Genomic DNA, 16,916 nt, shown 5'->3' with positions numbered 1-16,916 from the left:
ATCTTAACCCTTTCAGAACCTGTATTTGAGTTTCAATAAAGGTTCATACCAGAGCTGTGGTACTCTTGATACCAAAACTGCTCAGCTTCAGACAAGTTACTGTTCTTGTAGAATAAATTTTATTTTGCTCGTTGTCAACTCATCAACTGAACTGCTAAAAAAATGTATTGCCAAAAGATCTTATATCACTTGGTCATAACAGATACTGGGCCAGTTATCTAAATGAACATGCTTTTCCTTTCCCTGGCTTCTGGTGAGGTAGCTGCATGCCTAACTTCAGTGGAGAAAGATGGGGAGAAGGGTTACAGAGGTGCGAAAAGAAGGGAGCAGTTGAGGGCAGATAATTTGGGAAGAAATTAGTGGGAAAACTAAAGCCATGTAGACATAATATTGAAGAAGGGAATGAGACAAGTAGTGAAAAAGGTAATTGGCTCTGTCGGTAGAAGTGTTCACATGGAAGATGAGACTGCAGAGCTCAAGCTGATAAGCTCTGCTGAACAATTTACATTTTATGCTGCCTCTCGCATCAGGAAGAGGAAAAAGCGATGAAAGACGCTGGCAGCTGAGGGCTATCAGTAAATATGTTCCTGGATGAAGATGGGGATAGGACTTCTCCCTGGCAGTGGAGAGAGGTGTACATGAAAGGGAGAGGAGCAGCACTGAGCCCCGGTTGCTAAAAAGGGGGCTGTGGTTCTCAGTGGTCTGTATGCAGGGAAGTCAAATGCAGTTTATAATCACTAAAGGATGTCTTTTCCTGGAGTCTGGAGTAAGGACCACAATTCCGAAGTCTCATAACTTCTGCCTTAATAAATTTTTGAGATCTAATATGTCTCATTCCCTTTGTAGTGGATAGTCCACAGAGGGAATGGTGGCCTGTTCTTTCCAACAGCTTCTTGCTCTACCTGCTTCAGGGATAAAGCTTTATGCTGTGATTTTATGGATCTGAGTCCAGCTGTTTCCTATATGATATGAAATTCAGTTTTTGTTAGCTCTTTCTAAATTTTTTTTTTGCCTTTAAAAGAATAATTTTTAAGCACAGGTATAAAAAATTGAACTCAATAAGTCTGAAACTTAGAGAACAGAGATTGTGTGAACAAAGTGACTGTAAAAGCATTGTAACATGATCAGTCAGTTTTTTGTTGTGTGGCTTGAAATATTCTTTTATTTGCAGATGTCACTAGATGTAGAAATAATAGAATACAGTCTTTGAATCTCAGTGCATTTTAGAGTTTCTTTGGCATAATTTTTGTCATACTTTATTCATGGAAAGGTGTGTGTTACATGTGGCTCAGGAGGTTGGCTTTCAGCTATGCAGTTTGTGTAGGTTTTGCCCTTATTTATCACATGACTTTGTAATATCACTGTAGGCTCTCATGACTTCGGGGCTTAATTATTGTAATTCCCTTTTCAGTGGATTAGTGATGAGGCTAATCTGTTGCTTGCAGCTTGTTCACACTGTAGCAGTGTACTTATTTCTGGGTTTCAACTACCCTCATCATATTCAGCTTGCATTGTGTTTTTTACATTACTACTTACTACAGGGTGTAATGTTTAAATTAGCTGTATGTGTAAAGGTCTGAATGGGCATGTCTTGATTATATTTTAAGATTCTTTTTTTTGTGAGTGTGTGTGTTAACCTGAACTAAGTTTCAGATTTTGCTTCAAGATTTATAAAAGGTTTCAGTCTGCAGATTAAATCATCTGAATATAGATGTCTGCATATTGGTGTCTATGCCAGGTAGGTCTTAAACAGTCACTAAAATTGAAAGGGCATAGAGGATGATCCAGGTGACCAGCCATTTAGTTGCTGAGAAGTAAATAGTTGGTGTTAATCACGAAGCACCTGGGTACCCTAGACATCTTTTTAGGACTAGTAGACACAAAATGATCTTTGAAATACCCAGTCTTTTTGGACTGGCATCTGGAGATCAGGTGGGATATTCTAGAACTTATTAAATGGCACTTATACCTATGTTAAAAATCGATTCAAGCCTTAGGTGTTTACTTTGAAATAAGATTAATTGCTCTCGATACTCCAAAGCCTGCTCACTAGATCTCTATTGGCTTTAATGAGACATTGGACACAATCTTGTAGGTTAGCATCTTCATTTAGGTGCCCTATTTTGGATCTAAATCTGACCTATGAGGTCTTTCATCCATGTGATTTTTAATAATGCCCTGAACCTTGACTTAAGACTGGCTGCATAATCTAATCTAAATTTTATTAATCATAAATCCCTGAATTTAAGATTAAAAAAAAAAAAGGACTTTTTCAGTTCCAGGGTATTAAGTTCTTTCAAAACTGAGAATGTTTTTTAAATGCTGCAATTATTTATGGCATTAAAATTCAGCAGTTTTACAGTGATAGCTTTGCTTATATTTTGCCTTGTGGAACTGAAAATAATGTGTGTAGCTCTTCTGTGCCTTAAAGAAAAGAGGCATATTTGCATATTATGTATTGCCAGCTTAAAGGAAAACTTTTATGTGTTTACATAGTTGCATAAATTGGGTGGAGATTATGTGCTAAGAATCACATCTGGTAATTCCCATTTTGAAGTGTCTCTCTTCGACAAGTTTCTAAGAATGGGTGATTTGTCAAGCACTTCTCTACTGTTACTAGTTTGGTAAAGTCTTTTCTAACATCAGAATTGGTTTTGTCTGCATAATTTGGCATTAAACTGGTAATTTAAACCTTCAGATACTTTTGGTTCTATTAGCCCCTTTCCTCCCGTAGTCTGTCCAAAGAGCTCAAGTGCATAATATTGTTTTGAAGATGGGCTCTGAGTTGATGTGTGTTTAAAAGCTTTGAAAGCTTTTGTGACTAAATATATGAAATCCAGGAGATTTTTAGTATACCCACTGTGTTTGCCACCAAGCTAATGGTATTTCCTGACAACAATTTTAGTCTATTATATAAAAATAATGAAATAACTTTTAAATGTACGCTGTATGATACATTCCAGGCACTTCTCAGCATAACTGTTGCACAGGTGTCTTCATGAATAAAGGATTTCCCAGTCCCCACAACTTGCAATGATTTAGCCTCAAGGACATGAACAGTGTGTGTGGTCAGTGTGCCTGAGGGATTTTCCAGAACCACTGGGAGCACCAGGGCATCCCACAAGGCCATCTGAGCTATTAGTTTCCCCCCTCTTCCAGCCCAGGTTGTACTCCTGCAAGACGGAAGGATAGGAGAAAACTTTCTGTGTTTTGAGTGCTTGGGTGAAGCGCTGAAGTGTGTACTTGACCAAAAAGGACTTACTGGAGCAGAAAATGGACAAAACCTAGATCAGTCAAAAATGTTCTTAAGAGAACTTCTTGAAAGTAGGGGTTATCTCACTTTTGTTGTTGAGTTCAACTCTGCTGCATTTGTCATTTTTTCCTATGTCTGTATTTAGTCCAGGGAAAGGGGAAAAAATTTCTGTATAGACGTAATGTGCTGTCAGCCTATGACATTTTGATGTAACTTAATGTAGTTTTTCTTTCAGCATAGCTATTTTGATGAATTTCCTTGCTAGTAATGAATAGTAGGATTGTAAAGAATAAATGTTTGTGTATAGAACTTCTAGACCTTTTTTTTCCCCTGTAGGCTGGGATGGTGGGAGTGATCATGAGAATGATTCAGGTTAAATGTAAGCATACATACGAGGTGTAATGCTGTAGTTTGCATGCTCTGTTGAGTTATACTTTGCTGGTTTAAGTATGATAAAGGGTATTTTGTTAAGTTACTTGCTGCAGTAAATAGTAGAGTTTTTCTTTAAGCCTGTGCTAGAAATAATGTCAAATGAAAAAATATTTTTGTATCAGATATGATTATATGAAAACACATCCTTCTGAGAAAATGCATCTAGCAGTGGTGGCCTGTGGTGAAAGACTGGAGGAGACTGTTACTATGTTGAGATCAGCCATTATTTTCAGCATCAAACCTCTCCATTTTCATATTTTTGCTGAGGACCAATTGCATGAGAGTTTCAAAGACATAGTAAGTATTAAAAAAATGTATTCAATCAATTTGTAGCACAATTTGAGTAATATACAGCAAATCTTCTACTTCTTGGATAGTTGTTTGGTAGAATGGCAGAAATGCAGGAGCCTAAAAATAAGGTAATGAGACATTCATAGTGTTGGATGAGGATCTTTGAAATTTTTTCCTGTGGAAGAATGCCAGCTGCTGATACCAGAGTTTCTTCTAGAGTCAGAAAAAAACTTCCTGTTTTGTCATCTTGAATCTGTGAAATACAAGCCTGATGTTCTGAATGCAAACCAAGTTACCTTGTGTGAGCTTTTTTAGAGTTGGGTTTAGAAGAAAAAATTAGAGATCTGTCCTTTTTTTGTCCCTGTGCTTACAGCATGAGTCAGTCTTACATTGTTCAGAGAAAGTGAAACATCAATTTTTGAATGTGGTAGATATGGTTATGTCTAATTTTAGTAAATTTCAGTTAATGAAAATTACATTATGACTGGAGTAGCAGTTTTAGAAGCTGACTAGGCTATCACTATGGAGGGTTTTACTATTTTTCCGCTTAAAATGTCACATTAACTGTGACATTAGTATGTTACACATGCTAATTTATATACACTTACGCAAACAGAATCTGTGGCAAAAATGGAGTAAGATTACTTTAAATTTCGGAAGATTTCAGTGGTATTTGTTATGTGGTAACTAGTTAAGAGAGGAAGAGTTTTAATTCATGTACTTACTTTTTGTAAATACTAATTTATTTTACTTTCTCTTCCTTTTGCATGTGATCTGACATGATGTGTTTTCTTCATAGTAGCCTGCAGGTGCCACTTTTTGTTCAAGTCTTTTGATTAGTTGACAAATTCTTGTATTTCTGTTATGGCAAAGAGGCATTGCACTTGTGTGCAAGTATCAATTTGAATGGTGAAATTGATTTATTTTTTGTAATAGAATTGAAGTAATTTTTGTGATTTCTTATTTTCACATAGCTTGATGAATTCCCATATGAAGGAAAAGTTAATTACACGTTATATCCAATAACATTTCCATCTGAGAGTGCAGCAGAATGGAAGAAATTGTTTAAACCATGTGCTTCACAAAGGCTATTTTTGCCAGTAAGTTACTTTGTAATAAGACGATCTAGAAGTCTGTTTATGAAGCATCAAACTGTCCTTGTTACTCTGATTTTTGTTTGATTTTAAATGAAGTACTACTACTACTCCTGAAAGTTACTTTTATGACATCCTAAAAAGCCCTCTGAGTTTAATGTTCTGCTGTTATACCCTATGGTATAGAAGTTCTTTTCTCACCTGATGCATTATGGCACAATATCCTCAGAAAGAGGTAATAGGTCATGTCATCTTCTCAGAGATAAGATGGATTTATCACACCTCATCTCCTCATTCAGTTTGAAAGCCTGCATGCGTGGGTCTGAGAAGTGTTAGAGAAAAGGAAACAAGAAATGGGCTATTGTTGCCAGTGTTTTGTGCATCTGCTCATCTAAGACACTTCAGAAAACATACTTCAGGCTTGGTGAATTAGAGCTGTGGCAGCTGTGTCCCAAATACTGTCTCTTTTGGGGCTCTTGACACTTGTCTGATTAGCTGCATGGGGAAGCAAGGGAACAAGAGCAAGACAGGAGCTCCTGTTGGAGTAACATTACACCTGGTCTCTACTTACTCCTAAGGAGCCCTGATACATAAAGTGTGGAATGAGTGCCTTTGCATTGCTGTTCTATATAAAATTTAGTTCCCTCTACAAAAATTCTTTAAAATGTGAGAAAAAGGAATGATGACAAATTTATTGGCTGCGAACTGTCAGCCTGAAGTGAATATATTTGCATATGACAAAAATTTGTTAAACTTTATTGTATTTTATGAAGAGAAGTTCAATAAAACTTAAAATTCTGGTTTTAAATTTCTTTCCCTCACAGTTAATCCTCAAAAATGTGGATTCACTACTGTATGTTGATACTGACATCCTGTTTTTGAGGCCTGTTGATGATATTTGGTCTTTTCTGGGAAAGTTCAACTCCACACAAATTGCTGCAATGGCACCGGAACATGAAGAACCTCGTATTGGGTGGTATAATCGTTTTGCTAGACATCCCTATTATGGAGTAACTGGAATTAATTCTGGAGTCATGCTAATGAATATGACACGTATCAGAAGAAAATATTTCAAGGTATGTGTATTGCCTCTATTGCATTTTCTGTGCATTTCCGTCTTTTAATTCTATTACTGTTTCATATTCATGTGTATTTTTCAAAATGTTTTTTCTGTAATTCTAATAATGCTCTCAAAGTATACTGTGTTTAAAATAGTATCTATTTTTTAAATGACATTTACTGTAAGAGTTGGAATTCTTGAACTTCAAGTGTGCTTGATTGTTTTAATTTTTCTTAGTTCTGAGAGAGCTTGTGACTTGATACAATTTGCTGTAAATTACATTTGCTAACAGGCATGCCTACATTATTTCTTCACTACAGGCATCCCAGAAACCTATTATTGTAAACTTGTAAAATGTGTGTAGTTGTATGACCAGGAGGTGGTGCTAAAACATTTAGTAAGTTCTTGAAAACGAAGGTTTCCAAATTTTGCTCTTTTACATTGTAGCCAGGTGATTATCACCCTAAGTATCTTTTTATTTGCTTTGAAGTCCTAGTTTTTTCCTTTGTGCATGGAAGCAATGCACACAGCAGTAGAAATGGTCATTGCTTCTGAGACTTGAAGTTTTTTCTTATGTACTTGAAACACAAGTACAATAGCAGTGCTATGTGATTATGCTTGAGGGAAAAGTACATCTCTGTTTAAGAGAAGTTTGATTAGGGAAAAATAATCATGCAGCCAAAAACTTTTGGAAGATGCATCCATGAGAGGGGCAATACTTGCAGTAGACATTAATTCTCCCCCATTTCCAGTTTAATAAACAGCCTTCGTCCTAGCATTCTTGCTCTGTATTTTTCTTTAAGGAAATTCAGAGAATTTAAGAGAACTGGAGAATGGATTGTCTCAGTTGTAAAGTAGAAAGTTATAGTAGCTGTAGTATATATGGCTGTAGTTTCTCCAAGAAAACGTCTCTATCATTGTTATATATATCATCAATGAAATCTTGCATTGTCTACTTAAATTGTTTGTTTTACTGATTATAGCATATGGAGAAATGAAAATACTGAAAAGTATAATGAGAAAAACATGGGATTGAACACGCATATATCTTATCCTCTGACAGTGCATTTCTGTATAGTGGTTTATTTTGAGTGTGGTAAACACTAAGATAAAGTTGGTCTTTCATTCATACTATGCCAGAATTCTGGTTTGACTTCTCAGTACAACTTAGGTTATAAATTCATTGGAAACTTTATGCATTTTTGGTAAAATTGGAGTTAAAATTTTCAAAAGTATACAGATTATGTAGGATACTAAAATTGTCAATAAAATGAACTGTAGTTTTCTAGAGGACAACATGAAGTCCTTTCTCCTTAACACCTAAAACTGGTGTTTTCTTTAAATTTAAGTATGTATACATATACTTAAAATATAAGATTTAATTAGGTGAAATAATTCATGATTATTTTGAAATTCAAAATGAAACACTGCCCTTTCCCTTGATTCTAGAGGGCTAGGATATTTTTTTCTGTGATTCTGTGAGATCTGGGCTAAGACAGCACTGAGCGGGGGAGCCATTTAGTTTATTCTCCCTTAGTACCTGGAGTGTGGTCCCAACAAGCATGCAGAGCATCCCAGTGCCCTCAGATGCACAAGCTTTATTACAAAAACTGTTCATGGAAACTTGCAGAGACTTTGTTCTCATCTTCAGGTTCCTTGAATGTCTTATTATAAAGAGAATTGGTTAATAAGAAAAAAATTGCAGACATAAAAGCAAAACTTGGAAAAGGATTTAGTGTAGCTGAGTCTTTACACAGTGGGCCTGAGAGTGTATGACTTTGCTTGTGACTGATAGCAAAGGAGCTACTATTCTCACACCTTTGGAAAAGAGGTAAACCAAATTCAGGGGTAGGGACTATCCTAGTACCCCTTGCCAGTGACACTGCAGATGCTTTTGGACCTTAGACGTAACAGTTCCATCTTGTGTCCCATTAATTTTTCCAGTGAAATATAGTAGAATTAGAAAATGCTTCACTGTTTTATAGGAAGGTGTGAATTTGTTTATATTCTTTCGGGAGGCTCAGCAAATTCTTCAAGGAGTATATAAGTTCTGGGAATTTTTGTATCTTTTTAAAGATGCCTGTAGACCTTTTTGCAAGATACTGTAGTGCTAGAGCATTTATCTGAAGTGAAAGTTTTGGATCAGGATGTTCCTCCAGTGCTATGGGTTTAAAACTCTGGGTTCTTTGTCTGTTGTAGCCCAAATTACAAGCTGAGCTGCTTGAGGCCTTTAAGCATCTTTCTTCTGTTGTCACATTGATTTGTGTCAGGATTATCCAGAAGATAGATTAAAAAAAGCAGAACCAGAGACTTTAGCCAATGGTTATAATGTTCATCTGGGTAGCAATAACCTATAGTTCCATGTACTGCTCCAGGATTAAGTCATCTTTTATCCATTTACTTATTTAGTCTCAATCTTCTCAGGACTGTCAGGTCAGGCCATTTCAGACAAGCATCCTAGCTCCTTGGCTGTTGGTGTTGCATAATGGATGTTGTTACTCCGGGTCCTGTCTTATTTGTCTTGTGTGTTGTGAGTCTCTGTGTATATGTACAGCACAAATACATGCACTAAATACACACATGTGTATGCTGGTATACAGATACATGTGCATGCACAGATGTGTTACTGAATATAGTGTGGTCATTACACTGCATAACTGGACGTGAGACTAGAATTCATAATGAAGCTTCTGATGGTTAGTGCCTACATGTTGTCTCTGCTAAGCAGCACTTAGAAAACGGGAATGTAAAGCATTCAAGACTGTTTAGGATATGGAAGATGTAATAGTAGGTGACTTCTTTTGTATTTGTATACATATAGATGTAGATTTTTTTTTTTAAACTGGAAGAAATATAGCAATTGCTACAGGTATGGTGCTTTTTAACAAAAAGACCAATGAGGCAATGTGACTAGAGAGGAATGACTTCTATCACATTTATTAAGAAGGTTAGTTGTGATGCCTGAGATGCAGTCAAGGAAGGGAACAAGCTCTTAGAAAATCAAACAAGCCCCAAACAAATTAACTTCAAATAGAGTGTGCAAAATAGAGGTTCATGGGTATGCTTCAGAAAAAAACCCCAAAGTTCAGAGAGCTTCTATGACCTATACCATTATAACCTTTTTCTACCATTCAGTGTTGCTTAGGGCTGTAGTTTCAAGAAATATGGTGAGCCTGCACAAAACCAGATTGCTTCTAAAAGGAAGGTTGCTGTCTCTTACCAGCTGCTTTTCCCTGCTTTTCTTATTTACTTGGTCGTAGCCTTTGGTGTTTGGTGCTTTATGTGATTCAATTCAACTTGCTAACAGTAGAAAAAAAAAAATCCTTCTGCTGGGTTATTGAAGTACATCAGCTTACAAAAGCATGCAGTAAGTGTTAGCACTACACTGCTGGTGCAAGAGCAGGGTAGAATCATGTAACCAGAAAGAAGAGGGCTGGCTCTCCCTTGGCATTAAGGAAATTTAAGTTGGTCAGCTGTTTGTGCGACACAACTGCAACTAGTTTAGATATTGCTGTGTGATTTGAGAACTTTTCCTCAGCTTTAATATTTTCTTCCTAGAATTTAGAAAAAGGTAATACGAGGCTAAATGTGATAGCTTTTTTAAGTCTGACTTCAGTCTTGGCCAGGCAGAAGTTTTCTGGTACAGAAATGAGTAATGACTAAGCTAAACAAACAAAAAACCAACCCAAAGTGTCAGAAAATACTTTGATGTCCCTGCATATATTTTGTTCTTACACATTTTCTTCTGCTCAAGTAAACTAGAATTTTGAGAGTTCTTAAGAGCCTGTCTGTATCAGTTTGATGGCATCACAGAAATGCCTATTATCATTTGGGGTTTTTTTCTCAAATCTGTAACATTCTTTGCATGTTGTGGAATACTGGAGAGAAGGCTTATATTCTGGAAATTCTAAAATTATTGTAGAGTTTTTTCTTGGAGTTTTTTTTACTTGAGTAAATTCTGAAAAGCAGTTCTATCACCATCGTACTTCTCAGGCTGTTTCACCTCACTGCAAGTTACATAGAATATTTGGAAGAAGGAAAACAAGGAATTATTCAAGTAGTTTCTCTTGCTCCTACATTGGTGTCATTATATATCACTGCTATTTTATTAATATATAGCTCTTTCCTATTTATGCAAAGGTTATGGAAATATTACAATTTCCAGTTCTTAAATCTGACAGCACTATTTGCCAAGTAGTAGTGCTTCTAGACATCTGGCTATATGATTTATGTTGTTACCTGCTTTGCATCTTCTTGGGATATCCTCTGGATTTCTCTGCTATTAAAACTGTACAAGTGAAAAGAAAATTCTGTTAAATAATGACTTTTAACAATTTAAACTTCTATTTCTGTGGGTTGCTCTAAAACTTTATTTGCTACTGTATATTCTCTTACCATTATTATCCTGGTATGAAATGAGATAATTTAATTCTGTTTTTAATTCTTAGCATTTTGTCTAAATTTAAACCTTAGGTCAATATTCTGTGAATTGCAAAGTTCAGGTGAGGGAGTAATCCTTACCGACTGTGAGTCAGTCTGATTTATTTGCTTTTTTTTGGAAGGTTTTAGCTTAGTGTTAAAGCCTGTGTTTTATTTCATTTAATCACATTATATTGAGTCCAATGATAATTCTTACTAGAGAACAATTTTCTTGTGCATTTCTTATGCCAGTGCTCATCGAATACTTGCAGGCAATCTAAGTCATAAATTTTTTAGGAGAGAAGGAACTGTAATATTCTGTTTGGCTTCTTACATAATATAAGCTGTAGATCTTTTTTTGTATTAATTCTTGTCTGAAATCTTGTAGTATTTCTCGGTTTAGTCTTCAGTTCTGAAAGCTCTTCATATTTGATGGCTGAAATGATTTGAGGAAAGAGTAAAAACTGAACTGCTGATTTGTGCACTTTGTCAGTGTAAAGCTCAGAGAAGGAATTCTTTGATACTGTAAATCTCAAACTGAGTATTTTGCTCCTGGTAATCTGTCTCTTAACATGATATTCCTGTATGCAAATCCCAAACTATACTGGAGTTCTAATAAAAATTTCTTTTTGGCAACTTGGTTAAAAAGAAGCAAGAGTACAATGCTTGTACTTGTTCAGGAATTATCTCTCTGTGGGACTTACTGTTATTCCATCCTTACTCTCAAAACTGTGAAGTACAGGGTACAAAGTGAGCAGCCTTGTTCCTTTCCTGTTCTAGTTGAGTTTAAGTAAAGGTAAGAGATTAGCTGTAGAATATGTAACCATTTAAACTGCAGATTTTAATCCCTTTGGTAACATGGTATTCAGTGTAGGCCAATTTACTCCAAGTAGCAGCTCCTCAACCAGAACCTTAGAAGAACTTTTCTTTTGAAGTGATTCTGCTAAATCAAGAATTTGGGAATTCAGTAACAGCTGTTGTTTTGGTTCTTTCTGACTTTTGCTAGTGAAAAGTTGTCCCATTGATGTGGAAATTCAAGTTCAGTAACTAAAAAAAATAAGTTCAACTTGATGAAAATGCTTCTGAAAACCTTTGAAGGATTTCTGTATTTTTGTACACTGCTTTGTAGCCAGTATTTATTATCTGTATGTGTTTGGAACTATTTAAGAATTAATTTTATATTGAACTGGTTTGAATTTTTCCAGTTAGCATTAGAACTTGTGTATATTATCACTCAGTGATAAAGAGAGAAATTGCATAAAGTGTGGATATTTAAATACTTCCCATCTACTTGCTGCATGACTTAAATGCAGTTTTGGTGTTAGATCCTACTGCTGTATAAAAAAACTCCTTGCTATTTCTTAGAATTCTTGGTTTAAGATGTTAGAGGGAAATTTTCCTGGTAAGTTAATAACTGAGAAATAAAATATACTGGAAGTGTCCATAACTGTTTTCCTTAGATAGACTTGCTGGTTTAAAAGGAAGGAGTCATCTATACATTTGAGATTTGTAACTTTGAAGTGCAAGTTACTGCGATTCTGTAAGGCATTTCCTTCCCTATAGGTATAACTGTCCTGAATGTGTGTTGTTTTGCTTTGTTTTGTTAAATAGAATGACATGACACCAGTCCGGTTACAATGGGGAGAAATTCTTATGCCATTACTGAAGAAATACAAGTTGAACATAACATGGGGTGATCAGGATCTATTGAACATTATGTTTTTTCACAATCCAGGTAAATCTGCATTGATTTTAAGTCTCACACTGTAAAGTTATCTTTTCCATGGTGTTCAAAAACCCAGGAAAATATTCTATTAGCAGGCTTTTGGGCAAAAGCAGTCATGGGATTATTCTTTAATTCTTTGAAAGCAATTGAGAGACAGTGATGGAGCTTGTTAGAGTGTAGTTCACTGTGAGACTTCAAAACAACTGTACAGAAATTTATAAAGCAGTCCTAAATAAATAAATAAAGAGAAGATTGGTTTATTTTCTGAAACAATTTTGCTACTTAACCCAGAGCTTTCATTTTTCTGCACAGAAAGTCTTTATGTCTTTCCTTGCCAATGGAATTACCGGCCTGACCACTGCATCTATGGAAGCAATTGTAGGACAGCTGAAGAGGAAGGTATATTTATTCTTCATGGAAACAGAGGTGTTTACCACGATGATAAACAGCCGACTTTTAGGGCTGTCTATGAAGCAATAAAAAATGTAAGTGTTTTTTGCATTGTACTAGTTGTTATTTTATGTATGTTTATCTATAGTGGTACATGTGTTTTGTGGGTAAGTTGATATTCATCTTGATTGCAACAAAGTAATTTTTTTCTCTTTTAAGTAGTGTCAGGTGTTTCACCAGTTTCTTCTTTATTGTTTGGATGGAGTTCCAGTATATTCCTGTTTTGAAGAGCATCTTCTGAAACAGAGTGTAGGCTATGTCTAGGTTAGGATTCTAAAACAGTGCCTGCAGTTGTCAGTGTTTATTTAAAAGGCTTTATTCTTGTTTATTTAATAAATCACCCAGTAAACTGTTTCCATAAGCATTTGGAGATCTTAGAATATCTGAATAGGAAGGGCCTACAAGGATGATTGAAATCCAAATACCTGGCCCTGCACAGGACCATCCCCAAGAGTCACACCATGTGCTTGAGAGCATTGTCCAAACATTGTGCCAGGCTTGCTGCTGTGACCACTTCCCTGGGGAGCCTGTTCCAGTGCCCAACCACCCTCTGGGGGAAGAACCTTTTCCTAATATCCAACCTAAACCTCCCCTGACACAGCTTCAGGCCATTCCCTCGGGGCCTGTCGCTGGGCACCAGAGAGCAGAGATCAGTGCCTGCTCCTCCTCTTCCCCTCAAGAGGAAGTTGTAACTGCAATGAGGTCTCCCCTCAGTCTCCTCCAGGCTCAACAGACCAAGTGACCTCAGCTGCTCCTCATAATGCTTCCCCTCAAGGCCCTTCACCACTTCCTTCCTTTGGACACTCTCTAATAGCTTTATATCCTTCTTATGTTGTGGCTTCCAAAACGGCGCACATTACTCAAGGTGAGGCCACACCAGTGCAGAGGAGAGAGGGACAGTCTTTTTCTCCAGGCTGAACAAGCTATCACCAGAAGCTTCATTCTTCTGGAGATTTTAAAGTGCAGGAAAAATCCCTTCTTCCTGAAGTTTGTATGTATTTTCTGCAACATTTTAATACTTAATTGTGTCTAGATTCAGACTGTAAAAAAATTTTTTACATACTGTATTTTGACCTTTTCCAGAAATTCAGTATATTAATACATTGCTGTTCCTTTAAATACTAAGCACAGTGAGTTATTTCATTCTGCAAATAAGTCATCTAATAAACTATTTATCATTACATCAGTGTACTCACTGAAGAGCTGTAAAATTTAGCACTGATGCATTTTAATGTAGCACGGTACTGTGTGTGTATAACCTACAAAAATCAATAGTATATTTTAATGTTGCTTTATTACACATTGTCATATAGATATAAAAATGAAGAGAAGTACTTTTGGGGGTCTGAGAATACATTGCAGGGAAAGTGATTGTATTTCCATAAAAATATGATTTCTTTGTTTCCTTTGAGCATTGTCAAAAATAGAAGAAAAAATTATTTCCTTATATTTATGATCCCATTTTGTATATGAACATGCCAGAGAAAGTACGTAAACCACTACTGATTCAATGGTAATAAGATGAACAAAATTACATTACTTGAAAACACTGTTTTAACTTATCATATGTTTATAAAAAACATTGTGCTGTTGATTTAATGACAACTTTATTTCATGCCCATGTTAAACATAGTATGTGTTTGACCATCATTCAGTTTAATGAAACTTCAGTACCACTTTTTATACTGCTGTTTCATTATAATTTGGTAAGAATTGTATTACTTAAAGGTTATATGTCATTTGAGAAAGTTACCATACAACAACAAAAAAATCCAGACACCATTTTAGATTTGTAAATTTTTAATTGGGTAAGGTAATTTAAAATTTCCTCCTTGCCTGTCTGAATACATTCATTTGCTTAACATTTAAAAAAAAAATCTTTCTTGTTAGGTTTATTGAAAGCATGAGAGTGTATTTCTGTAATTTAGAGGTGTTTTAAATTACTGCATTCAGAAGCACTTGTCAGTTCTTGAAAACATTTAATAAGCTTATAGACAGCAAATACGATGCTAAAAATAATTTTTATAAAACTCTAATACCTCTGAGTAATGACAATCTTCCATATTAACCTTAAATTTTCTTAACCTCTTTACAGTATTCATTTGGAGATGACCTGGTTCATTCGCTTTTGCAGCCCCTAGAACGGGAATTACAGAAAACCACGCATACATATTGTGGAAGAGTATACAAAGTATTCATAAAGCAGCTAACAAAAAGCATAAGAGACTTGTATGCCAGAAGATCAAAGGGAAGGTGATTTCTGACTCCCAGTTGAAGGAGATTGAATTAATGGAACTGGTCAAAAGGTGCAAGAATTCTATTACAGCTTGAATGGGCTCTTAGTGTGCCCAGAAAAAAGTTTACTAGCATACATAAAAATGAAGAAAATATTCATGTAATGAAGAACAGGAACTTTTTTCTGTAAAGGTGACTTTTTGGTCTTTAGAAGTTTAATCAGTGCTAATGTTTATCTCGCATCTGATGATTTGGGTGTTTCTGGCTTCTATGGCCAGTAGTTTTAGTCTGCATAATTCAGTTATCTAATGATAAATGAACAAGGAAGAAATGAAGATGGCTCTGTTTGGGAGTGTACCTCATATATTGTCTAAAATTCTCTTAAACTGTGAATGTAGCAATAACTGAGTCAGCAGCACTAACCTCACTTTAAAGGTGTGAGCCTTTATGTAAACAAAGTTGTTTACAAGTGCAGAAAATACTCTCTTGTCAAAGAAATGTGTTGTAATCATTGACAATCTGTATGTGCCTTTATATGTTCATCTCTTACATGTTGAAGTACTGTTTTGACAATCGTGTTTTGTTTATCTCAGATGTAAACTGCACACTATACGATTTTCTGAGAAATTAATAACTAGTATGTGATACTAGTTTTCTCTGTTAGTAAATACAGAGACTTTATGTTAAAAATTATTTGTTTCAACATTGTAGAGCCATTAGTATCAAAAGGTAGAGCAGAACTGAGGGGTTTTTAAGTAAAAATCCAGTTTGAAATTGCTTGTCTCACAATACTTTTTAAAAATGTCATGGTTTTGCAGCTTTATAGGACATTTTGGAAGTAGAAAAAAAGCCCAGTGGTGGAAAGCTGTTGCTGTTGTATTTCCATACTAGGAATTATTACTTGATTATTGTTATAGAGTATGTAGTACCAAAAAGTGAAGAGCTGTAGTAAGAGTTCTGATGCCTCATCAGACTGTGTAGTAGATGGGTTTCTTAGAGAATATATCCTGTTATATTTTTTTTAATAAATGGCTTTAAAATAGTTTTGGGGCAGACCCTCAACTACATTAGTGCATTACTGTCAATAGTGATAGTGATTTGCAACAGGTAAGGATTAGGTTTTCTCCAATTATGTTAGTGACAAAAGAAAAACTTCTGTTTAAGTAATACAAACTTTTTCTCCAGAGGAAAACATGAAGAAAAGGGCTGAATTCTAGTGTTACAGTAAAATATTTAAACTTGCATGGTATGAAATGTATTTGTAAAGTATATTTGAACTTGGATAACCTGAGATGAAGTCTTCGTAAAGTGAGCTTTTGGATTCCAGGAAAGTTCCTGTGTGTTGAACATGGAGGATCCACTCACTGACTTGCACCTTCGTCCCAACCCCATTTTAGAAGCTTGATTTTTGTGCCTGTTTCCTTGTCAGAGATACACTGGCTCTGACTTCCAGATCCATGTGAGCTGGATAAATGGTTTAGCAGTACAAAAACACACTCCACTGTCAGCAGTGTTTGTATCCTGCTTCTAATTTCCCTGCGGGCTCAGGGTATACATTCTTGGGATGGAGTCTAGGAAGCAGTCTGCCTCTCATGTAGGTCTCTTTTCCTTGCTGTGTAACCTTTTGAAGCCTGAAAATGTAGAAATCTGTGTGAAGGTGAATACTGTAACTGACTGATTTTACAATATGCAGTGCATTATTTTTTTACATAAATACTGATTTTTATATCAATTTGTCTTCAGCTTTCCTTTTTACTGGTACTGTGTGTATTTAAAAAAATCTTTTGACCTGTTTTTTGTGTTTGTCTTTGCAGAAACTTCCAGTTTTGAAATTATTTTTAGTATGTTGTAGACACGTCAAGATACTCTTAAAACCTAATGGGCCGTTTAAGAAAAAAAAAGGGGAATGTGGACATTAGCAGCAGTCTTTCCACTTAAATTTCAAATTTTGTGAGG

At 35.6% G+C, this 16,916-nt stretch overlaps 1 protein-coding gene across 2 annotated transcripts in view; it reads left to right on the top strand.

The window, feature by feature from the left end:
* Nucleotides 1–16,692, top strand: part of GXYLT1 (glucoside xylosyltransferase 1) — a 40,163-nt gene extending 23,471 nt beyond the window's left edge. For both annotated transcript variants that reach the window (XM_008632765.2, XM_017733138.1), the window contains 6 exons: nucleotides 3,808–3,982; nucleotides 4,951–5,076; nucleotides 5,895–6,146; nucleotides 12,161–12,284; nucleotides 12,588–12,760; nucleotides 14,821–16,692. In XM_008632765.2, the coding sequence (XP_008630987.2) occupies nucleotides 3,808–3,982; nucleotides 4,951–5,076; nucleotides 5,895–6,146; nucleotides 12,161–12,284; nucleotides 12,588–12,760; nucleotides 14,821–14,982 (1,012 nt within the window). In that variant the 3' untranslated portion in view covers nucleotides 14,983–16,692. The remainder of the gene's footprint in view (nucleotides 1–3,807; nucleotides 3,983–4,950; nucleotides 5,077–5,894; nucleotides 6,147–12,160; nucleotides 12,285–12,587; nucleotides 12,761–14,820) is intronic.
* The last annotated feature ends 224 nt before the right edge of the window (nucleotides 16,693–16,916 follow it).

The sequence above is a fragment of the Corvus brachyrhynchos genome, unplaced genomic scaffold (assembly GCF_000691975.1).
Source record: "Corvus brachyrhynchos isolate BGI_N302 unplaced genomic scaffold, ASM69197v1 scaffold32, whole genome shotgun sequence".
Classification (NCBI taxonomy): Eukaryota; Metazoa; Chordata; class Aves; order Passeriformes; family Corvidae; genus Corvus; species Corvus brachyrhynchos.
The sequence above is the reverse complement of the archived record's forward strand: the minus strand, read 5'-3'. Positions and strand labels throughout refer to the sequence as shown.